We start from the raw sequence: 25,553 nt of genomic DNA, 5'->3' as shown, positions 1-25,553 counted from the left end.
TGCAGCCCGTGGAGAAACCCATGGAAAAGGCCGAGACCCCACCTGCAGCCCGTGGAGGGGCTCCACGCTGGATGGAGCAGGTGGAGACATAAAGGAGATGCTGTGACCCTATGTTGGAACAAGCCGCTGCCAGCACTTGCAGCCATGAGGAGAATCAGAGACACAGAGATGAGTGGGAGAGACATTTTCACCAGAACAGGTTTGCTGGGGAGGCTGGTGACCCCACAGAGAACTGGGACCGAGAGACATTGTGATTTATGACTGCCCGTTGTAGCAGTGACTCACACCAGGGCAGCTGGTGAATAGATAAAACTCTGGGGGAAGGATTCCTGTTGGAGAAGTTCGTGGAGGACTGACTCTTGTGGGTGAGACCCCACGGTGCAGCAGGTGGAGGGTGTGGAATGAATGCCCTCCCCAGCCCCCCGCCGAGAGGGAAACCATCTTGCAAGGGACTGACCGAAGCCCCCATCTCCCAGTCCCTGTCCCCCTGTGCTGCGATCAGGAGGGAAGAAGGGAGTGAGATCATGACTAGAGTGAGGTCTGCTAAGAAGGGAGTGGGAGGGGAAAGTGTTTTAAGATCTGGTCACACTCCCAAATCTGGTTTTTCTTCACTGTCCGTTGTAGTGTAATAAAGTAGTTTCTCTCTTCTTCACTTTGTGTTGAGTCTGTTTTGCCCACATTGATGACAGAATGATCTTTGCCTGTCCTTTTTTTGACTCCTGAGCCTCTTAATATAGGTATTTTCTCCCCTGTCCAACTAAGAGGAGTAATAGACTGACTTTGGTGGACATCTGGTCTCCAGCCAGGGCAAGACCACAACAGAAGCAGTTAAAATACAAGTTGAACACATACACAGAACTAAGATGTATTTTGTTTGCTGCTTCCCTGGCTCTCAACCAGAGAGTATGAGCATAGTACACGTAACACTCCACTGTAGCCCAGAAGCTCACTTGGCCATGTCCAGCAGTGGTTTGCCTTCTCTGTCACTCAGGCAGTAAGCACAACAGCTGACTGCATTTTAAATGCAGTTCAGAACCAAAAAGAGCAACAGCTCTCAGACACTGAGAGTCAGATAAAAAAAAAAATCAGTATTGCTATAAAAATTTGCATTTGCTACATACAGTGGCACAACACATGCCACTCCACAAGTCTGAGCGTGGCGTTTTTCAGTACAGCAATGGAAGGTATGCCCTACCTTCCAGTAATCAAAATGCCCTTCAAAGGATGAGGAAAAGGAACAAGAACAGAAACTGCTCTGTTTAATAGCAGAAGCTTCCAAAAGTCATTATGCAAGTCACATGAAGTGCGACTTCATGTGGGGGTTTGGGGTATGGGTTTTTTCTAAAATATGTGAATAGCAAGATCTCCATCTGGTGGTAGGATGTTTCACTCTAAAATTTAGAGTGAACACATGGGGATGCATGCACCCCAGAGGAATAACTTGTGTTTCCCCAACATTCTTTGCACTAGTTTACAGAAATACAGCAAAATATTTTTAATAAAATCAGCATTTCTCCCACTGTAGTTCATCGTAAGAGTGCTTATGTACCAGAATATTCACAAGACTCATAAAAGTGCTCTGTCTATAGAGAAAATCTGTTTAAAGTAGGATCTCCTAGCTACACATTCAGGTAAGTGTTACAACTATAGCCAAGAATACTTGATTATATTGGAAGATTACTGCTATGATTAAGTAGTATTTTTTTCTTACTGCTGATTGGAGAGACTAACTGGCCTCATCGAGTCTTTACTAGGATATGTTGCTAGCTGATGCTATTAAGATTTGAAAACTATCAAAGAAAATCCTTAATTCCGTTCCACGACATACATGGTATATGCCTATATGAGACTAGGGTGAACAGAGCCATTATTCCTATAGATCAAACTGAGGAGTATTTAGAATGTTACAGGATACAGTGATGCTTACAGGAAACTGAAGTATGTTGTGATGCAGTTAAGACAGCATTACTGTCAAAAGCAGCAGTCCCTTATTCCTCAATCTGCATAACCCTTGGCCACCCTCTCCACCCCATTCCCACTGGCACAAAGTTAAAACGTCATCATATAGTTCACCAACAAAAGGAACTTATCAAAGATTAAGACATGTTTTAAAAAGTCATATTTGTCATGAGACTAACAGTAGGGGAAAAGCTCAAATTAATTTTAAAGATTTTGGCCATGCATTTTAAAATCTTTTTGTACCAAGATGAAAATAACTATTTACAGCAATTCTGCATTTCTATTTTTGTTGCTGTGCCATGCTTAAATTGCTCAGGTTGGTACTTGTATGATGTAGTAAAAACCAGTCAGTAAGCATTAACATATAAGCAAAGACAATGCAGAAACAGTTACGAAACAGAGTTTAAAGAGAGCTCTAACGAATTGTTTTTCTAAACATGAATTTATGTTACTCATGGCTTAGAAGAAATTTTTAGACTCAACTGCCATTATTCCATTTGTATGAATGTTTTGACAGCTTCAATGCCTATCTGTTCCAAGCATTTGACACTCATTCAACCTTTAGCTCAATTTTAGGAAGAAACACATTCCAAATGCTTTACTTCATAGCATCTTCGGTATTTTATTCAAAGTATTGTCAAACATGGATTTATTCATAAGACAAAAACTTTGCACACCGACAGAGTTACAATTGCTTTCCAATCACACATAGACTAGACCTCAGAGACTGGTGTTTGTTCCCAAAAATTTTAAACAAGAAGGGCAATCCATATCTCAAAACAGCTTTCTAGATGTTAAAAAAAACATGTAGCAAAATCTAAGCTGGTTAGACTATCTTACACCAAAACTAGCATTTCACACAAATCCTCCTCTGGAATAAGAAACCTAATTAAGGAAGGAGGACCAATATGAAGTTTTACTTAATCCTCTGTTCACTTAATCAGCTGGGCCGCATCCTTTTTTTAATATTTTTTTCCCATTTGTTTTTGTTGGTTGTATATTTTAACAAAGCCATTCTTTTCTGTAAAAAAGTTTTATAGTGTTGACTGCATTGTAAGAATAAGTCTCCAGTATAAAAGTTCACAGTATCAAAAATGCATTGCCCTTTCCCAAAACACCTGAATATAAAGATGTCAACAGCAACTGGCTAGTCTAGAAAAATCGATCCCCAATACACTGGAATATTTCTGTTCCAGCGAAGTTACAATAAAGACTGGCACATATTTTTCCCAACAGTGCGGTATGCAGTGTCAGCACCCCATATCTTGCAAGAAAGTTACAGATTCTCCTTTTACAAAACTTCCTTTTCAGTGGAAAAGGAAATTAAGGCCATCAGACTTGCAAGTCAAAAATTCACATACAGATAATACAGAAATACACTGTGCTTGTGAGAAGGCTGTTCCGTAGGCAACGATCACCATCCTTTGATAAGTCTGGTTGACTGGTAGTTTACATGACCATACAATGTCCTTGAGAGGTCCCCGGGACTGCCTGTTATGAATAGAAGAGTCATCTTAAAAAAAATCCAGTAAAAGTAAACAATTTAGCAACTCAAAATAATATACTGTACATTTTTATATATAAAGTTATTAGCCTGGCATGGTCCAAGCCAAGAGTCAGTATGCAAACCTGTATAATGTGCTATATCCTCTAAGTAAAGAATGCTAGATACCTTTTCCTATGAGAGGTAATTAATGGAGTACAAGTACCAGAAAAACACAACCTCAATATTTATTCTATTTGAATCTCACATCAGAAAACATCACTGAGCTTATTCAGAAAGTGACTACTGAAGGGAGCACACACAAGTGCCTTAGGAGTTTTTGTCTCAAGAAATCTGATTTCCCTGCAACAATTTTGTAATTAAAGCTACTGAGACACACACTTGAGCTCATTACACAACCCCAGAAACCACAAGAACAGCTGGATGCAGTTCAGGACTTTCACATAATTGTGATAAAAACCTGACTCTATATTAAATTCCACAGAGCTATGATTCAGTTGTAGGCCACAAACCGTGGCTCTCAAAAAATACCATTTCCAACACAGCTGATGCTCCATTTTTTGGTCTGTGTACATATGTACACTTAATCACTGTTCTATTATTATCTTTTCTAACTGGCTTTGACATATATTACTAACTGACACAAAGCAAAGTTTAGGAAAAGTAGCCAACTTGAACACTGCATTACAGGAAGTCATGCTTGTTATGTTTCCCTTTTTTTTTTTTAGAGAAACTGGTCAAACCAGTAAGGGAATAGGTAAAATGCAGAATGTAAAGAACCAAGCGTGTTTTAACTCAGTATTTTCCTTTATATTTCAATACATTATTTCCACTTCAAGTTCACACTTTTACACTGCCTTCAGGACTGCATTCTTCAGCATAAAAGAGGTATTTTCTCTGATAGTGCTTTTAAAGATCTATCAGAGAAATGAGAGATTTAAATTTGTAACACATAAGCAGGTATATCTAAATTTACCTCAAGTCAAAGTTACCGTAAACAATTGTCCTGGGGGAAATCTTACTAGGGAGAGTTAAAACAATCCCCAAGTCTTGAAGCTTTAAAACCTTTTTTTTAAAAAAAGACACTTCTCTGCATCAGTGTGACACTGGTTTTAGTAACACAGCTTCATGCTTCCATTAAATTACAAGATTAAACAAAAAGAACACTCACACCAAAACAGCTGTTTCTCAAAAACGTCAAGACCTACATTTCAACATGCATAACCTTGTTAACCTAAACCAAAACATGCTACCTGCTGACGGTTAAGGTCTTCTTCCTCCTCAGCTTCAGCTTCTTCCATCTCTTCCTCTTCATGTATAGTTGTTCTAAAGACAGTGCTCCTCCGAGCAACCTCCTGCAACACAGGGTTTTTTTTTAAGCTTGACTCCTCTAAAGATCTGGTGCTAACCTGCTTAGATTCTGAGAAATGGGAGTTCCAGCCGTTGGGAAAGCTACTTGCACTGATTTAGTCTGTATACTTTTCATGTACTGGTGGGCTCAAATAGCATTTGTAATGCCTTAGTTTTAAGTATCTTTATGAGAACTCTAACACAATACTAACTATGTTATTCCAATTTTTTTTCTATATTAAAATATTTTCTTATCATTGCAAGATATCACAGCGATTGTCCTAACCAAAGTTTTAACCCTTACCCTAGCTAGAATCAATTCCTCACTGAAAAATCAGTTTCACTGTAACTGCCAGCCAGCAGTGTGCCCAGCTGGCCAAGAAGGCCAATGCCATCCTGGCTTGTATCAGGAAAAGCAAAAGCGTAGCCAGCAAGACCAGGGAGGTGATCATGCCCCTGTGCTCAGCTCTGGCGAGGCTGCACCTCAAATACTTGTGGCATGGGGCTTGGGGGGCAGGGCCTCGAGCACTGCTAGGTTAATAGAGAACGATGGAGCCTTTAGGCATAAACCATGGGGAAAACTAAACAATAGGTGGCAACAATGTTGCCGGCCCCTTGCTGAGGCAGGCTGCTGCTTTTGTTAAGGTATGCCTGCTGTCGGGGAGGTGTTAGAAGTTGTATTAGCATGATTAGATAAAGAAGCTGGAGTGACAGGTAGTCTGCTGAGCCACCAGATGCAGCCCCGCGAGCAGTGTTTGTACGAAAGGACCAATCTGTTTAAAGCACACCATCTTCTGATAATATTTAAAGGAATGATTTTATACAATAAATGGACTTCTGCTTGCATCAAGCTGTGTCCCTTCTCTCTGTCACAGCAAATACTGTGTTTAGCTTTGTGCCCCTCACTACAAGACAGACATGCAACACGTCCAGAGAAGGGCAACCAGGCTGGTGAAGGGACTGGAACACAAGTCTTATGAGGAGCAGCTAAGGGAACTGGGACTGTTTAGTCTGGAGAAGGCTCAAGGGAGACCTCGCTCTCTATAACTACCTAAAAGGAGGCTGTGGTGAGATGGGGGTCAGCCTCTTCTCACAGATAAGTAGAAGAGGGAATGGCTGCAAGTTGTGCCAGGGGAGGTTCAGGTTAGAAACGAGGAGAAATTTCTTCTCAGAAAGAGTGGTTGGGCACTGGAACGTGTGCCCAGGCTGGTGGAGTCACCATCCCTCAGGCTGTTGTAGGAAAGGTTGGATGAGGTACTTAGGGACATGGTTTAGTAAGTCATATAGGTGGTAGAGGGATGGTTGGACTAGATGATCCTGGAGGTCCTCTCCAACCTTAATGACTCTACATCCTCCACCCCTCATAACCACAGTTTTAAAGCAATTTAAGAGACAAATAACTGAAGTGTGTACTGAATCTATTTCTTTTCAAAACACACCCTAAGGCATGGCCCAATTCCTGACATGGGGGCAGTGCCTGAACAATTCATCCTTCTACTAACAGCATTCAATATAGGAGAAAAAAATTTCACACACTTAAATGAATTGCCATTTAGACAGATAGGGGTATAATATGCTTGGTTAGAAAACAAAGAGAGAAAAGCTTCACTTAACAGTCCCCTGCATCTATGTGCTTATGTCTCTGACAGTGGTTTTACCTGCCTTTTTACAGTGGATGGTACCACAAAAGGACAAGTTTAAACACATCTGAAGCAGTTTACCTCTCCCTGAGAATTTTTCAGTGTAATTCTCACATCTTTATCAGGGCCCCAAGAATTCTGGTTCTTCCAGACAAGGTCAGTGGGAGGGTTAGCAGTTACTCCAGCATTTGCAACCCAGATCTGTTGAAAGACAGACACACACATGCACTATTTGCTAGTCCTACAAATGTACTTGTTACTGAATTAATGTATGCCATTTAAATGACACCAGTGAAATGTCTTCCAGTTAAGAAAATATCAGTACCTGGCTAAATACTTCCAATTTTACAATAAAATAACCCTACATATTCAAAAGTCTGCATCAAAAATTGGAAGCGTACCTGCTTCCAGTCAAAGAAATTAAGAAAGTAAATTTTCTGAAAATGCATCTGTTCAACATCCTCCCAGCAACCGATACAACTAATACCTCAAGACAGATATAGGTGATTTTCTCAACACGTACACAGAATGGACAAAACCAAGAACCTTGCACCTTACTGGCACAAACACACACGTTACACTAAGGCCCATTTCAACTGAACAGCTGAAGTTGGTCAACTTACGATAACAGTTTGGCCTGCCTTTAGATTGTATCTTCGAGCAAATTTGTAACTGGCAGAATTGCCTCCCACGGTTTGGATCATCTCCCAACCTCCCATAGGTTCATCCTAATAAAGCAGAGGGGGAAAAAATTTCCATCAGAACTCATTTTGTTACTCATGTTGCATGTTTTACATATAGGCCCACAAGGCCATAAAGTTTTCATTAAAAAGATTTACCATCAATTGAACTTCAGCATGCAACAGTCATGTTAGGTTAATCTCACCTCTTATTTCAAGTTAAAGCTTAATACATCCTGGTTTTCAGTCCTGATGTTATAGTAACTAATGTCTGTAATTTGCATCAGTTTTGTTATATCTCGGTCCAGAAAAATACATAAGTATTAACATCCCCATTGAAATACATAATACATCTTTTGAAGCACAGAACAAGCAGCAGGCTTCTTAGAAAACAACATATTCCTGTCACCTTGAAGTGTTTTTATATATGCACACCTCCCACTACATACTCTTTTGCAAGACATACACAAAAAATTGAAAAAATATATCAACTACTTGAAGTGCACTAGCAACTCCAGTAGAAAAGCATACAGAAATCATTATTACAGAATTATTATTTCTAGACAAGAATCGATCTTTAAACTCTCCCACCAAGGGTTTTAATCATTAAACAGCTGCCACTGATGTCTTAAAACAGACAGGTAAGATCATCTAAAATACACAACCTTATTTACCTTAATGGATGCTAACATTCAGCTGGTCATCGCAACAAAACATTAAAAAAAACTTAAGTAGGATTTTTATCTATCTCTGTATTAAAACTGTCAAACAATTGTGAGAATTCCTCAAGTACAGCTTATTATACTGCACTACAGACAATTAACCAAGTTTAAATCGCTGGCAAGGTGCTATAACCAGGAACCATCCATAGCTACACCTAACACAACTAGTGGTCCTTCCACAAAGCAACCAATACTCACTTAATGGACAAGGGGAAGGCTGTGGATGTGGTCTACCTGGACTTCAGTAAAGCCTTTGACACAGTTTCTCACAGCATTCTGATTGAGAAACTGGCTGCCACTGGCCTGGACAGATGGACCCTCAACTGGGTTAAAAACTGGCTGGATGGCCGGGCCCAAAGGGTGGTGGTGAATGGAACCAAATCCAGCTGGAGGCCGGTCATGAGTGGCGTCCCCCAGGGCTCAGTCCTGGGTCCAGTCTTATTCAACATCTTTATCAGTGACCTCAATGAAGGGATTGAATGCTCCCTCAGTAAGTCTGCAGATGACACTAAGCTGGGAGGAAGTGTTGATCTGCCTGAGGGTAGGGAGGCTCTTCAGAGGGAGCTGAACAGACTGGACCCATGGGCTGAGACCAATGGGATGAAGTTTAACAAGGCCAAGTGCAGAGTGCTGCACATGGGACATAACAACCCCATGCAGCACTACAGACTTGGGGGAGACTGGCTGGAGAGCTTTCCGGCAGAGAAGGACCTGAGGGTGTTGGCTGACTGCAGGCTGAATATGAGCCAGCAGTGTGCCCAGGAGGCCAGGAATGTCAATGGCATCCTGGCTTGTATCAAAAACAGTGTGGCCAGTAGGTCTGGGGAGGTGATTGTGCCCCTGTACTCGGCATTGGTGAGGCTGCACCTCGAGTGCTGTGTCCAGTTCTGGGCTTCTCACCATAAAACAGACACTGAGGTCCTGGAGCAAGTCCGGAGAAGGACAACCAGGCTGGGGAAGGGGCTGGAGAGCGAATCCTTTGAGGAACAGCTGAGGGAGCTGGGGATGTCCAGCCTGGAGAAGAGGAGGCTGAGGGGAGACCTTATCACCACCTACAACTACCCGAAGGGTAGAGAGGTGGGCGATGGTCTCTTCAACCAGGTGACAGGGGATAGGACAAGGGGAAGTGGCACAAAGCTGTGCCAGGGCAGGTTCAGATTCGATGTTAGGAAACTTATATATTTCACTAAAGTGTTACTCCACTTAAAAGACAGTGTGAAATGAAGAGACAGGACTCCTGATTTCTGGTCCTGACTTTGCTGTGAGCTCTGGTCTGTGGGGAAATTGATTGGCTTTTCTATGCGCAAACCAGAGTAACTCCTGTATTTCTGTGCAACGCTGCAGCTTTCCTGCAGGGAGCAGTGTCACACTTGCCTACAGCTGCTGAGAATGAAACCCATGCAGTGACCTGGAAAGCTGTTCCAATGTTCCTTATGGCTGCCTTTGCCTATATTCTGTTATGGGCATAGAGCCAGCACTTCTCGCACCCCGAGGTGGGTGGGGTAAAGAAAAATGACTGAGCAAGTGGACTATTTAATATGAACAGAAAGAATTATTTGCAACAGGTTCTCAAGATAGAAACCATGACTGACTCCTTGCCCCTTGTCCACAACCAGCCCACAGATTCAGTACCTTTAAGAAGCTGTAGAACTGTGAGAAGAGATTAGCAAAACTCATTCTGTGTGCTAGAAATAATCCTCAGCCAAAGATTAAAAAAAAAAGACCACCCCAACTCTCTACAGCCCTTCAGAAGGTAGCTTCCACATGTCATTCACTTAAAGCTACAGAATCACACAATTGTAGGGGTTGGAAGAGGCCTGAAGAGATCATCGGGTCCAACCCCCCTGCCAAAGCAGCTCCCCAGCTCATATTGCGCAGGGCGGCGTCCAGATGGGTCTTGAACATCTCCAGAGAAGGAGACTCCACCACCTCCCTGGGCAGCCTGTCCCAGGGCTCTGTCACCCTCACTGTGAAAAAGTTGGTGCAGACCTCGTGGACCTTTACGTTACTTCACCAGGAACACAGCCTCACTTCAAACTAACGAAGGAATTCAAATCAATGTATGAATTTAAGTGTCTACATGCTCTTTTATACACTTAGTGGCAACGTATTTATGTTGCTGGGTAAAGGGAAAAAGGAAAGAGAATTGTCAGAGCCTGGAACAGGCTGCCCAGGGAGGTGGTTGAATCACCATCCCTGGATGGTTCAAAAAAAAGGATCAGGTACTTAGGGATATGGTTTAGCTTAGGATGGGAATGGTTGGACTTGATGATCATAAAGGTCTTCTCCAACCTTGTGATTCTGTGAAATCTGTACTAAAATGAGTGGTGGGGGGAAACCCATGGGGTAACACAAATGCAGGTGACAGAAGTGCCCTAAGCTTGAAAAATCTCAAAACCAGAAAAAGTGGCAGGTCCTGACTCGCTAAAAGCATTCTTTGTCTGAATTTAGTCATCTAAACTCTTTGCTGGCTAAACAGGGTTTCCTGCATTCAGTAAATGAAGCAAGGACTCTCAGCCAAATCCCCAGATATCACAACCTGGAGAAGCCTTGATTAGAGGTGACAGACACATGGAACCAGACCAATTAAAAACATCAATGAGCTACCTTAATGAAGGTTAAATTACTTGATTACATCAGATAAAGCCTGTCAATAAACAAAGAATGCAGTTAACACTGCTGTGGTTTTGTACGGCAAGGTTCTGGTGGAGGAAGAGGGGCTGCTTCTCCAAGCAGCAGCTAGAAGCTTCCCTAGGCCCAACAAGAGTAAGTATCAGCTGGGCTCAAGGACAGACCCACCACTGAGCAAGGCTAAGCCCAACAGCAACAGTTACACTGTCTCTGCCCTAACATATCAAAGAGGGAAGAAAAAAAACCAAACCCAACAAAGCTCTTGAGTGTCCATGTTTTGCTGCCAGAGAAGGGAGTGAGAAGATTTAAGAAACTTTGCAGACACCAAGGTCAGTAAAGAAGGCAGGGGGAAGGAGGCACTCTAGGCACTGGAAGAGGCATTCCCCTGCAGCCTGGGGAAAAGACCATGGTGGATCAGGCTGTTCTCCTGCAGCCCATGGGAGATGATGGGGAACAGAGATCCCACCTGCAGGCTGTGGAGGACCCCCACACTGGAGCAGCTGGAGACATATAGAAAATGCTGTGCCCTGCACTGGAATAAGCTCCTGGCAAGACCTGCACCTGTACAGACACTAGCCCATACCAGAGCACACTTGCTGTGTAAGACCAGCTTGGAGCAGTCTGGGCCTGAGAGACTGCACCCCATAGAAGGGACCCACACTCGGGCAGCTGGTGAGGAGCTGAAGGCCTGTGGGAGAGGACTTGTGTTGGAGAAGTTCATGCAGGACTGTCTCCCATGGGTGGAACCCCACACTGGAACAGAGAAAGATTGTGAATAAAGTTGACTCTGAGAATAAGGCAGGGTTGGGGGGAAGTGTTTTAAGATTTGGTTGTACTTTTCATTATCCAACTCTGGTTTCATTGTGTGTGCAGTGTAATAATTGGTTTTTAATTCCATGCTGAGTCTGTTTTGCCTGTGACTAATTGCAGAATGATCTCTCCCAGTCCTTATCTTGACTCCTAAGCCTCTCAATACATATTTCAGCTGGACAGGGGAGAAAAAGAGGAATGATAGATCAACTTTGGTGGGCATCTGCCTCCAGTCAGGGTGAAACCACACCATGCTTCTACACACCACTGAGGCACAGACAGCAGAGAAGACAAGATTCACTTAGACCTTCTCTGAAATCAAAGCTGCAAGAAATTAGGTCTTATCATTCTGGTGTCCTAGTGAGATGAGAATGTTCAATTCTTTTTTCTACCAGAAAAAGGCTTTATGACATTGTAGTCCCCAGTCTTCAACTCTTCCTGTGATAACTCACAGAACTGCATATGGCATAGGACTTTTACCTTAAGCCAAAATTACAAGTAGTGTCACAGTGAGGGAAAGAGAGGTGGGGAAAATGTATCAATAACAGCATCATTCTGAGGGTAAGATAAGGAAAAGTTTCGATTATTACTCAAATGAAGTAACCTTTGATAAATAGGTTGTGTGTTCCCCCAATACAAACTCCAACCTATTAATAGAATGGAAGAACCTAGAATAGCCACAATAAAGGTGGGTTTGTCATTGGAATTGAGGGATCTTACAAACTGGGGATGCAGCCAAGAAGGAAACTGACTTAGAGCAGCTCTATGCAAGTACAAGGGACACAGTTAGTTAGATTTAGACATCTATTTTGCAACAGTACGTATTTCTTTCGGGACTTTTTAAGCAAAAGTTCTTAAAAGGCTTCTAAAACAGCCTAATGTCCACACTGTTTATCAGTGACAATATTATCTGTAAAGCTTTACAGGCAGATCATTTTGCAAGGCAGAACTCAGTGATTTCACAGTCGTGGGCAGCAGGGAAGCTAGCAATAAAACAATTGCTATGAAAAGCATTAAGAATCATTAGGAGGAAGTCAACACTAATCCAAAATACTGTATGAAAGCTTGTTTTGTGACACGATAGTCTTAGTGACATCTCTTATAGAGCAAGCTTTAGTCCCCCTGGGTTAATGTGAAACCTTAAGGGCAGGAAGGGTGCCAAGGATGCCTCTTCCCCCATTTCTCTCATCAGCCCACTGTAAAGTCATGATGTGTGCATTTTCAAACCTGGTTAGAGTTGTTCTTCAAGCGGATAAATTTTCCATCAACATCTATCTCCTCAATAGAGACATTTCCAGTGGCCGAAGCTAAATGAGAAATGCTAACACTTCTCCTAGCTCCAGGCTGCTGCACACCTGTCCTCTTCCTTTTCCCTCTGGTTGCAGGGGCTCTACGGTTCAGTGAAGCCCGTGAAACTTCCCCTTGGGAAGATGTTCCTGGAGCAAGTTTCAACCTATATTGAGCAAATGAAGAAATATGCATATATCAACACTTTGGTTTATTTTTTCTATTTCTTTTAAGCTTCCTTCCTCTCCTCTCTCCATCGAATTAGGAAGTAAAGAGGTAGAGGAATATAGTAAACAAAGTATGTTACACTGAAAAAATGAAGCCTTAGGTATTTCTTGTAGAACTGAAAAAAATGTTGTCCAACGTATGATTAATGCTTTTAGAGCACAGAATAACACACTACTACATTAAGATCATAAAGATATCTTTGCATTTGTTAAAGAAAGCATTGCTGGGTGGGCAGAACAAGAATAGAGAAAAAACTTGGGAGACTTAAGCCAGTGTAGGAAATTTTTGCAAAAACCCAGTGGCACAATAGCTTTTGTTGTTTCATCCCTACACATGAGGGATCAGCCTGGAATAGCAGGATATAATTCAGAAAACAATTAAGTATCAAACTACTTGAAGTGACAACTGTGACTTTTTAGGCAAAAATTCTCTGTATTGCTCAACTCTGGTCAGATGTGGAAAATTAGAGTTGCTGATAAACTGGGCAATTATAACAGGTCTTACTTTACTACATTTGATAATTAAAATAAAATCTGGCTAAAAACACCATCATTAACTCTGTCCTTGTTTTGGTGGGGATAGTTTTCTTTCCAGCAGCTGGTTTAGTGCTGTGGGGTTTGGATTAAGACGAGAATCATGTTGATAACACACTGGTGGTTTTGGTTGTTGCAGTGAAGGGCTTCTCAGCTTCTCATACTGGCCTACCACAGAGAAGGTAGAGGGTGCCCAAGAATCTGGGAGGGGATGCAGCCAGGACAGATGATCCAAACTAATCAAAGGGATATTCCATACCATATGATGTTATGTTCCCTATACAACAGGGTGGTTTGAGATGCAGGTCAGCTCATAGAGCATTGATTCCAGATTGTGAGAAATTGTGCTGTTCATCACTTGTTTTGTCCCATTAAACTGTCTTTATCTCAATCCACAAGGTTTTGTTTGGTGGGGTTTTTTTTGTCCTTTTCAGTTTTCAGTTCTCTCCCTCATCCCATGGCTAGGGGAAGCAAGTGATTGGCTGTGTGGTTGTTTCAGCTGCCTGCTGGGTTAACCCCCCCCCAACACTGAAAAACAATGTTAACTATGTACACTAAAGAACTATAAACGTCAATTCATTACATCTTCAGTGCTGAATCTTAACAGAAGATCGGCATTTGTTCCCTTGAGAGCTATCGGTCTGACACTCTTAGGAGCTTGGTCTCATGGAGTCTGTCAGGCAGGACGGGGGAAACCAGAGTGCCTTGGAAAGTATGGTAAAACACCAATGGATACATTCCCAGTTAAGAACTGCCTTATAACACAATGAGAAAAGTTTGGGGAGCACACAGATACCAGCATTTGTTGCTATATTCTTTCTTACCTCTTCTCTTCTACTTCCAGCAGTTTCTGGTATGCACCGATTTCCGTGTCAAGTGTCAGTTTAACATCCAGAAGTTGTTCATATTTATGCATTTTCTCCTCCATCTTCTCTTTCATCTCTTTCATTTCCTTCTCTCTCTCACATGCAATTCTGCAAAAGCTTTCCCTCTCCTTGACCAAGCTGTCTTCAAGTTCTCGCACTTTCTCTCTCCATTCTCTACACTATAATGCATTGAAAATTATCAGCAGTGCAAAGGAAAGCTCACCCAATCCTCCATGCACTCTGCTCTTCATGAAACAGCAAATTCAAGACAGTAATCACCCCACAGCCCATCCCTTTCTGAATTCAAACTCTCATATACAATTTCCTGTTCTCCACCTTATCTACTACAAACATAACACCTTATGTTCCATTAAAACCCACAATACACTTTGAGACACATCTACCTGCTCCATCTTCTGATATTTGAAGACGTTATTAAACCAGAATTTATTCAGTCAGGAAAAAAAATACGAGTCCTGAGATTTTTTTAAATTGAAGAACAGACACAGGAACCAATGCCCTACAATCACCTTGTCTGGCTATGTCACCACATTTGCTATGCAGACAATCTACTTAACTATCATAATCCAGAGAAAATGAAAAAACAGGCAGTATAAAAGGTTGATGCAGGGAACCAGTGGAACTGGCTGTCAATGTTAGGAGACAGATAAGGAATTTAATAGGAGCTGAGTATCACATAGAAGATCCCAATAGAAACTACTACAGAACTCTGTGTTGGTAATTCAGTGTCAGTTATTTGTATTCTTCCAAGAGAAGAAAGCTAGAATTAGTGCTAGCAAATGGAAAACAGAACTCTGGCTGACATCACTGGAACTACAAAAAAAAAAATTCACATAACAGGGTGTTATTTAGTAGACAATACAGTCAAGCTTGCAGACATCCTTTTTGATAGCCCTAAAGTTAATATACACCTCTGCAAATTCAGAAGCAAGTTCTTGGAGCCTAGCTATCAGTCTCAAGTAAATAACAGGACACAGGCAATTAACTCGAACACCAGAAGACAGACAGTGGTTAACTAAAGGCAGAAATAAGATCTAAGTAGGTAAAACATTCAAACCAATTCTTGTGTAACCTCATGCACATTCACTACATCACCTAATCATCTCCAGAGCCTGATTTGTCTATGTAACAGGAAAACTGGGAAAACTCATACTAGTATTTGCCAAATTATTTTCAATATTACAAAATAATGTCCCACGCATTTATATTCTTAATTTGAAACATACTGAATAAGTCCTGCGAGAGTCTACAGCAGAGAAGAAACACTATTCAGAAGGAATCATAATATTTAGCTTTGATCCTTTCTGATATTTTATATTTTTCAAAAATTCTCTTGCATTTTCAACATTACAAAATCCCACATCCCACTTCAGAACCAACCCCTATTTCTTGTTTTCACTCTAGATTTTCCACTGCAGCACACACAATTCTCCACTTTTATCAAGTAGGTTAGTTTTGATCACATGGCTTGTCATAAATTTCAATTTCAACCCATATGCTCTACGATGTTACATCACACTGTTTGATGTAAGTACGTTTCTGCTTAAGACCCTGCTCTATGAAGACATGAGTTATGAGACCAAGAAAATATATCAAATACTTCATCCTAATCCTGGTAAGGCTGCTGTTTCTTTGTTCTAGATGCAAGTTGGATGTAGGATGAAGAGAGACTCTAAACAGAGACAGCATATTCCAGCTTTATACGTTTTGAAAGGAGACAGAGACAATTTCAAGTAATGACATCGAACACTTAAGAGTTAAAGGAAAGAAGGTCCTTTTTATATAGAGATATAAAATCAGTAATTGTAATTAGCAGGACTCAAATCACAGACAGCTTGTTACCTCTTTCTGAAGGCGGTCAAGATAGGAAGACATACTATCAATTCGTTTGCGACTTTCATTCAGTTGTTCTCTCATTAAGTTAGCTGCAGAGCTACTCATCTCACAGGACAGTTTAGCATGCTCAAGCTGCAGTAGACAGTTTCAAAGTAAGTTTTATTAAAAGAAAAATGAGTCCCTGAAAACCACACATAACTAAGTCACAGAGGTTTTTCTCCACAACTAACACATGAAACATCTCTTTAAGGAGTTAAAAATGGTAGCTCACCTACAATGCTGGATACCTGAAATCCCAATCCTCTGAATATTTATTCTAGGATTAAAAACTTGGCAATTTCCCTTTTAAACACTGCTGAAATTGGGCTACTTTTAGTTTTCATGTTGTCCAATGTTTTACTTTGTATATTTAAGCATAATCAAAAACAGTGCCACAGTAATTAAGTAGAAGCTAAACAAATTATCAATTCTCTACAAACATGTAAACTTACTGACAACATAAGCAAACTGGTCATGTGCCTTCGTATTACAGGACCAGTGCCAGGAGTCACTACTGCTTCATTCAATCGCAATTTCAATCTCAAATTTTCAACTGGCTACATAATTTCTGCTCAACATTTCCACATCCACTTGATCAGCACCACAGACTTATTACTGAGTTTGTAGTTGCAGATGAAATAGAACCTAAAAAACCTTTTGAAATAAGTAAAAAAACCCCAAACAGAAACAGTGTACCTGAAGAGAGGGAACAAGCAAGCCTCAATTACAAAAGGATTTCTTTACTAGAAGAGTGTTAAACCATATTTTGGCTAGACCCTGAATAGTTTTTCTGATTTACATTGAAATCCTGAAGATAAGCACACTGTGAAATCTGTAAAGATTGAAAGACTGAAAGCTGTGCTAATCAATTTGTATCTATTTGTGTGCTGTAACTTGTCTTTAAAAATACTGGCTGCAGTAAGTACAGCCACAAAACCCAGGTTCAGTACGACATCAGGATCCCTGACAAACGCTGAATCACAGTGGAGGAAGGAACTTATGAAATAACTGATTTCAGCTTGAGACACTTCCTCTATAAGAGTGAAAAGCAGGAATTATTGGGCATGGTAGAACTCCTACATGTTTCATATAGGGTCAGAGGACTCGGGATGCTGTCTGTCCAGCAAGTCCTACTATGAAATAAATTTTATACAAAACATGGGGCACTTGATCCTAAAGACATTACAACTGATATTATAACACAAGCTCTCCTTGTTCATTTCCATAGTAATACCAGTACTTATTATGTTCTCCTGCACTGTTCACTTTCACAAAATGCTTCCTATTTTTGTATTTTACTTCCTAAAGCCCAAATCTACTTACAAGGTAAAACCCCAAAACAAATTCACATTCAAGAACATGGCAGTTTTAAACCAAGTTCCACAATAAAATCTTCTGAAATGCAAATAAAATACATCAGACAATTGTATGAAAAGATGTGCTCACTTTGGTACCGTAATTTTTTTCAAGCTCTTCTCTGTACAGCTTTATTTCTGCATCACGCTGTTGTCTTATTTCACGAAGTACTACTCCCATTTTACGTCGATATTCAGCCAGACACCCAGAACCAGCTTGAGCTGTGAGCTCTTCAAGCTTCTTTTTGGCTTCATCAAGTTGCTAAGAAAAACAGAAAAGAAAGTAACATTCAGTAAGTGAGATAAAACAAGTTTCAGAAGACTATCCATGTCATGGACAGCAATGCAAATTTTAGCTAGCCTTGTGGATCAGTATTAGTTTGTCACTGAAACTCAGAAGAAACACAGGGCCATTTCCTCAGTCCGATCTGCACATAGTGCAATAGCCAGTCATTGAAATAAGAACTAGGATACCATCAGCATGTAAAGTCACATTTCCTTCTGAGAGTTGTACCTGCATCTTCAAAAGCTGCACCTCAGTATGATTAAGTTTTAGCAACACATGCCCTTTTTAAGTTATCTTTTATGTTTGCACAGAACAGAAGTACTACAAAATTAAACAGTTGCTTTCACTTAATAGCATTTTCCCCATCTATTTGTATGCTTGCTTGTTGTATCTGAAAAAAAGCAGATTCCAACATGAACAAAGACGAATATACTGCTACCAAAGAAGTGTTCACACAGAACAAGACAGTACAGTTTGGAACATTTGATAATGGTCCAGTGTTCCTCCTGGAAAACCCGAAGTGCTACACATGTCAGGGGAAGGTAGCAAGAAACAGCTCTATGACAAATTAGAAATCTCCTAACTAGAACAGAGGTAAACCCCGCTCTAAGTTCAAGTTCAGAGAACCTCATGAGGTCTCTCCCACCCTAGTTATTTTAGTGTTCTAGAGTGGCAAGTTGTCTTCTTTCTTTTAAAAGTGTGAATTCTTGAGATGAAAGCACTTACCTCCTCATACATTTTTTTACGGAATTCCAAATCCTCAGTGAGAGTCAGGTAACGGTTTTCAAGATCCACTTTTTTCAAGGCTTCTTTTGCAAGCTGTTTCTTTGTAGCAGCCAAAGACGCTTCAAGCTTCAAGAAAAAAAAATCAATACAACAGTTATGTAACAGCAGTCATGTAACACAACCTCAGTCACCTAAAAGTACAACTAACTGTATGTTATGGTTGAATTTGATGAGGAAATCAAAATATTTACATCATCCATGTTCCCCCCACCATTTGCAATTGCATGCACAAGTCAGTTCTAGATTTTTCACACTGGTAAATAGCATTTAAAGGCAAGTTACCAATTTTCCTTACAAAACTTACAAAGTTTTTCTACATGACAAATACCAGTTTCCTGGTCTCCTCAACCCACCCTCAAGGTGACATTGCTTAAGATAACAAATCACAAGACTTGTCATAGTTTTCAACATAAGTACCATCCCTTGCAATTTCCAAGTCTGCAGTTTTAAAAGCACACTTCCACCATTCATGTACTATTTGGTTTCAGTATTGGACACAGATAACTACTCACTCATGCTTTCAATGTTGACTGTTTTAGCTGTGACTAGATGACAAGTTTGTACCCATTTTTTGGCTACAAAGTTGTATTTTACCAAATGACAGCTCTTATTATGGAAGTGTTTTATATACAAAGCCACCTCATTCAGTAACACAAATCTGATGGTTAAATATTTCTTCCCACCTGTCCAACTTGGTCTCTTAAACCCTCAATTTCTCCTTCCAGGGTCCTCCTAACACTATGCGATGTAGCAAGTGCAGCTTCTTTAGAATTGAGGGCTGCTTCAAATTCCTGAATCCTGCCTTGGGCTCCTCTAAGATCACATTGTGCTTTTGCGTACCTAGAATAAATCAGAGAAAGTGGTAAAAATGTCTCAAAGTGCCCCCAAGGTTGACTGCTGACTAATAAAACAAGGTGTAATCTGAAACTTAAGCCTGAGGAACACACAACAAAAACACTGTTGGCTTAATTTAGTCAATTTAAACCAACTCCTTAGTTCTGCTTTCTTATTTGATATAATAATAGTTTAGTATTTTCATTGGGCTGTAGAAACATAAATATAGGGTGAAACTCAAGAGTGCCAAACAAGTCTAATAAGCATACATGGAAAGGGAAATGTGTTTATTGAAGACACCTTTGTTTTCTCTTTATCTAGCCACTGTAGAAATACTCTACCTTCACCAGAATCTTAATAGGAACTAAATTCTTCCATCAGAAGGCTCCTAGTGCAGAAAAGTTATCTTCACTGCCTTTTATCCATGCAGGAACTTGTGCAGATGTACTGCATGGGCTGCAAAGGGTTTACTTCCAATTAACGGACCAACTTCTCGGTGAAAACTGACATTCACTATCGGTAAGCCAGTCCTTCATGAGCACAAGCTGTAGCACAAGCTGTTTTGCAGCACCCTTCTAATCATATGTAATAGCAAAGTTTCATAGATCTGAGGAACGGCAGCTATCTACACCACAATCTGGGCCATTACTGAAATCACACTGGTGCAGAGGTGTGGGCATCTTTATGGAAAGACCGTGTTTTCAAATTACCACTCTAATTAGCTTCTGTGTCTACACATGCAGGAGTTGTGCTTGTTTCTAGGGGTTTATTTCCTAAAACAGCATATAAAGGCAAGGCAGTCAAATAGAAAAATAGTAGTTCAAATGGAAAGCTTTATTTAACAGACTCAGCATTACAGTAATCAAGCTCCTCTTAACACCACACACAGCGAAGTGGTACACCAGAAAAGAAAAGTCTGTGACATACAAACCCTCTTCTATACTCTTTTTTTTTTTTTTTCCCCTGCTGCTCAGCATTACCCAGCCCCTCCATGACATTTTGCATACCACCACTTAGATCAAATGGTTAAGAGCAGTTGGGTCAAAGCTCAAAGTACAAAATTTAGGTTTTGGCCATGTAGACTCCTACTTAGAGCTATCTGCACTATTCACTGGAGACCTCTGTACTGTCCTTCCCCTCCCACCCAGGCCTGTAGTTTTAGCATGACAGCAAGCTGTAGGGCAGAGAAGATGGCAAGGAAAGTGTCTTGCTGTGATAAATCTATAGTAAAAGTTTCTCCATAACCTACTGGTAAACATAAGGCCCACATCTGGCATTTGCCATTTCTTCACTGCTGAAGGGAAAGCTTTGTTCAAAACATGGAGAAACTGTTTTACACAGGTTGTCTCACAAGACTTCATGCTGAAACCAAGCCTTTCAAGTTGGTTCCTGAAACTACAGTCACACAGACAAGGCCTCAAATTATCTGTGACTCTAAAGCAGGACTCCCAACATACCTTAAAGTTACTTTCTTGAGGTTTGTTCAGGGGTTTTTTATGCAAAAGCCTCTATCAATTACAAATTGGTAGACAGCCAAGAAGAAAGCTCTTGCAATTGGGGCAGAAGAGAAACAGACATGTAACAGAGACTAACAACATTATTAAAACCCAGTATACTGCCTGTTCTACTAAATTTTTACCAGTTACATCAACCAAAACTACCTTTCTTGTTGTTTTGCAACAAGATTGGCTGTAAGGCCATCCTATAATTTAATGGCACTGAAGTCACAGGTGGGTGAGGGATTAAAATTAAGCACTGTTAGTTGTTAGTGTTATCACAGAATCACAAGGTTAGAAAAGACCTGTAAGATCATCAAGTCCAACCATTCCCATCCTAAGATAAACCATATCACTAAATACCTCATCTACCCTTTTTTTAAACACATCCAGGGAAGGTGACTCCATCACCTCCCTGGGCAGCCTGTTCCAGGCCCCAACAACTCTTTCAGTAAGCAATTTTTTTCTAACATCGAATCTGAACCTGCCCTGGAACAGCTTTGTGCCATTTCCCCTTATCCTATCACCTGTCACCTGGCTGAAGAGACCATCACCCACCTCTCTACAACCTCCCTTTAGGTAGTTGTAGGTGGTGATAAGGTCTCCCCTCAGCCTCCTCTTCTCCAAGCTAAATAGCCCCAGGTCCCTCAGCCGTTCCTCATATGATTTGCCCTCTTTATGAGTCGTCTTGAGTATGAGACAGCTCACTTGAGTATAATTCTCAGAAGGAAAACAGAAACTAGAGTTCAGCGCTTTAAATGCTGAAAGCCAGCTGCAGTCTCAGCAACTCAGCAGGTTCATCCCAGCCCTAAAGGAATATGGGAAAGAAATGAAACAAGATCAGAGAAGTCTCTAAATTGAGAACAAATGTACTCAACATACTTCACCCTTACACCTCCTAATGTTGGCCAGGAAGAATTTCAACCTCTGAAAAATAGCTAGCTTCTTCCTCCACAGAAAGTCAAAGTTACATCTCAAAATAACAAATAAAGGAGAACCTTGCCTTTTGGTATAGTGTTTGAAAATTAGCCAGAGCTGTACTTCAAGTAGCTGGACTCAAAGAAAAATAGTAGCAAAGCAGTAATTGCTGGCTTGAATCTTCTTCAAAGCAGCAGCTTGTTTTGACTCCAAAATGTGTAGATCTTCTTGTCCACGGAATTATAGTTTATTTTAAGACAGTTTAGAACTAGAAGTTGTCCAGAAAAGAGCCAGTTCCCATTCATTTTTGCTGTACTTCAGGGAAGGCTCACCCACAACATCTAACTCACACAGACACTTTAGAGTGTAAAAAAACTCCATCTCACTCCTACGTAGTATTACCAGCACAGGTCTCCATTAACGGAGGTACGGCAACATATATTCTAGAACAGTGTCACCAAACACCACAACAAAATAATGCAATCCCTTTTCCCTAGCTCTCTCCAACCACTCATGCAACATGACAGCAATTAGCATTTCACAGTGCCACTCACCCCAATAGCTGCAGAGCACATCTGCCCAGCTGACCAGTACACAAGGTAACTTCTTACACCAAATCCAGCCTAGCTGAGGCATAGATTTCTAAGCAGGTTAATTTGCTCACCAAACTTACAAAACTTAACCTGTAAAGCAGAGTAAAAAATGCCCATGTCGTTGATTACAGGATGATGTCTCCCTGTCTTTTGCCTCCTGTCCAACTGAATAGGGGAGTGATCGATCGTCTTTGGCCAGCATCTGGCCTCCAGCCCGGGCTAAATCACCACAAAAGGGCAAGATACAGTTAAGTCTGCAAGAATGTAACAATAGCATCAAACATGATGGAAGGTCCCCTGTTTCTTCCATAGGGCTGTTAACTGTAGCAGTTCCTATCTGGTTAACTTGACCCACCCTTAGACAGCAACTGTAGCTTTCTGTGAGGGCAAGGAAAATTCTGCTAAGGGAACACGCATTCTTACCATACCTTGCAAACTGAGATCTTTATGACAGCTAGTGATCAACTACCAGAAGCCCATGCACACCTATGCAGTGTTTTAAGAGCACCTTTCTGTCAGGTTTTATGATTTAACAGCTTTATGAAAGAAGTCATCTGGGAGCGTTCTCCAGATCAGATAAAGACACCTTTGCTCTTCACAAGACTTCATAAATTTAATTACAAATATATATAACCCCAAGATAGCCATTTTAAAAATAGTCAAAGACAGTTTAAGAAACTGCATACATGTCTGGTCTGCCACCAAACAACAACAAATAACCACATACAAGTTTATGTAGAATCTAAAAGCCTTAAATACCATTAAGTATTTGTTTTACTAAATTATTCAGGTATTCTTATCCTGACCTATAACCTATACCCCCTGTGTATGAAGATGATCTGTTTGAGATGGGTATTGATACACTATCAAGCAGTAAGACTTCACTCTTCCTAGGTGGTAACAGCTGCAGCACAAGAACAATTCTGCCACAGCCCTTGGCATTCATCAGGCTTTTTTTATAAGTATCACATCACAGAAAAATGCAAATGCCAATACAAAGAGCCTCCATGTTCACCTTATTAAGTGCCCAAATCACAGTCACAAAAGTAATCTACTACAGAATTTATCTTAAGCCCAATCTTCAATTTAAGACTCTCCTGTCAACTTCTCAGTAGAGTTTCTTCCTCCATTATGTCACTAACAGATGGAAATTCCTGGTTTGACTTTCAAGTCCCTATCTGCAACTACACCTTGCTTTCCCTATCGATAATCTATTTGATGCAGGACCTTCATGTGGCGCCAAGAATTAACCACAAGAACAACCAGACTCACAAATTAGAAGCTCTTAGTTTGGTTAGGAGTCCATGAGAAATTGAAGCTGTCTGCAGACACATGAAAACAGCATTATGCTGGTTCACACAAGTACCTTTTTCATCATGAAAAATCAGTGTGTAGAGCACATTTAACTGAAAAACCAAATTGAACAACTGAATCAACAACTCTGCTCAATTTTTTTGTAAGAGCCAAAATCTAGCAGGACAAATCAGTTCATTGCTAGAGTGGAGATCTTGGTACTGTGCCATAAAGCTTGCAATCTTGAGGCTATGTAATCACTAATCTACTTTTTGTAACATCTGAACATACAGCAAGATGAACAGAAATTATAGCTCTTTTTATATATAAACCCCACTTACTGTCTACTGGTGTACTTTCTTACTATGAAGTTCAGATCTTTCAGGAAGGACAGTGTCCTGGTTTCAGTCAGGATGGAGTTAACTTCATCTGTAGCAGTGGATTGAATGCTGTGTTTGGGAGTTAAAATGAAAGCAGTGCTGATAACACCCTGATGTTGTTAATTGCTGTCAGACAGTCAAGGACTTTCTCAGCTCTTCATGAGAAAGGAGGGGCAAAGCCAGGACAGGTGACCCAACTGACCAAAGAGAGTATTCCACGCCAGTTACCTCCTGCCCAGGATATCGGGGGGGCTGATAGGAGGAAGGCCGAGGGCGGCTCCGGGACGCACAGTTGTTGGGGGACGGTCGGGTTCTGGGACGGCTCTGGGTGGCACGGGCTGAGTTGTGGGTTTGGTGAGAAACTGCATTGTGTATCAACAGCTTCATATATTTTTGCTCTAGAGTCCTGTTAGCATTGTTAGATTATATCTTTCCAGTATTTTAGTAAACTATCCTTATCCCAACCCACGGGCCTTTTAGTTTCTTGGTTTTGGGGTTATTTGCCCCTACCTTTTCCCTTCCCTTGCCTCTCCCCCCCCACCCCCCCACCTCCCCCCCCCCTACTCTTTTCCTTTAAGGAGCAGGCAGCTGCGTGGATCTCGGCTCTCAGCCAGGGTGAAACCACGACAGACAGTTAGAAATCCCTCGGTCTGCAACAGCCACTACCACAAACAGCCATCACCCTGCATTTTTCAGCCCGAAGGGGCTGAAGCGTTACGGACAGAGTCACCTGTCTGTCGGGGACGGGGGAGGGAGGGGCGATGAAGGGTGAACTCGGACTAAATTTCTAGAGTGCTGCCAACACCCCTTCAAACGGAGGGCTCGCCCTCCGGAACGATGGGCAGACAGGGGTCGCCCTTTAGCAACCGGAGGCCGACCACTGCCTTCCACAAGGGTGCAACCGAAAGCCGGCAGGCGCTGCGGCGCTCTAGCGGCCCGGGTCAAGCCCGCCGCGGGGCCGGCCTGCCCGCCGCTTCCCGCCGGGACGGAGCAGGGCAGCGCTGCCTGTAGCTCGTTCGTTCAAAGCCCAGGCGGCCGCCACCGTGCTCTTCCCGCCCTCCCCGGCGGGCGGGAACGTTCGGCCGCCACGGCGGCCCCAGCCCCCCACACCCCCCGGGCGTACGCGCCTGCAGCCACCCGCGCCCCCGCTCACCTGTCCTGCAGCTTCTCATGCTGTGTCCGGATATTGCCCAGCTCGATCTGCAGCCTGGATCGTTCCTGAGCCATATTGTCCAGCGAACTGCGGGCGTCGGTTAGCTCGGTCTCGTAGACCGCCTTCAGGTCCTCGACTTCGCGACCACACACCTCCTCCCGCTGGGTGATCCTCTGCTGCAGGGTGCTCCTCTCCACCTCCAGGTTCCGCACGTTACCGATGTAGGCGGCCAGGCGGCCGTTCAGATCGCGCAGCTCCTCTTTCTCCTGCAACCGGGTGATGCGTCCGGGTGCCGACGCCACGGCGGCCTGCGAGCTTCGGTCGCGCCTCCGCTGCGGTGCGGCGCCCGCCAT

At 41.9% G+C, this 25,553-nt stretch overlaps 1 protein-coding gene across 1 annotated transcript; it reads right to left on the bottom strand.

The window, feature by feature from the left end:
- Nucleotides 1-2,562: 2,562 nt before the first annotated feature.
- Nucleotides 2,563-25,553, bottom strand: LMNB1 (lamin B1; the record flags this gene model as incomplete). Its single annotated transcript, XM_084278421.1, has 11 exons — nt 2,563-3,450; nt 4,717-4,818; nt 6,535-6,654; nt 7,077-7,181; nt 12,524-12,749; nt 14,169-14,389; nt 16,074-16,199; nt 17,553-17,723; nt 18,474-18,599; nt 19,217-19,373; nt 25,201-25,553. 11 exons carry the CDS (start codon nt 25,551-25,553, stop codon nt 3,409-3,411), a joined length of 1,749 nt encoding a protein of 582 aa, XP_084134547.1. The 3' UTR covers nt 2,563-3,408.

Source organism: Gallinula chloropus, assembly GCF_964237585.1.
Source record: "Gallinula chloropus genome assembly, chromosome: Z".
NCBI lineage: Eukaryota > Metazoa > Chordata > Aves > Gruiformes > Rallidae > Gallinula > Gallinula chloropus.
Note: the sequence above shows the minus strand (reverse complement) of the source record. Positions and strands in the feature narration are given on the sequence as shown.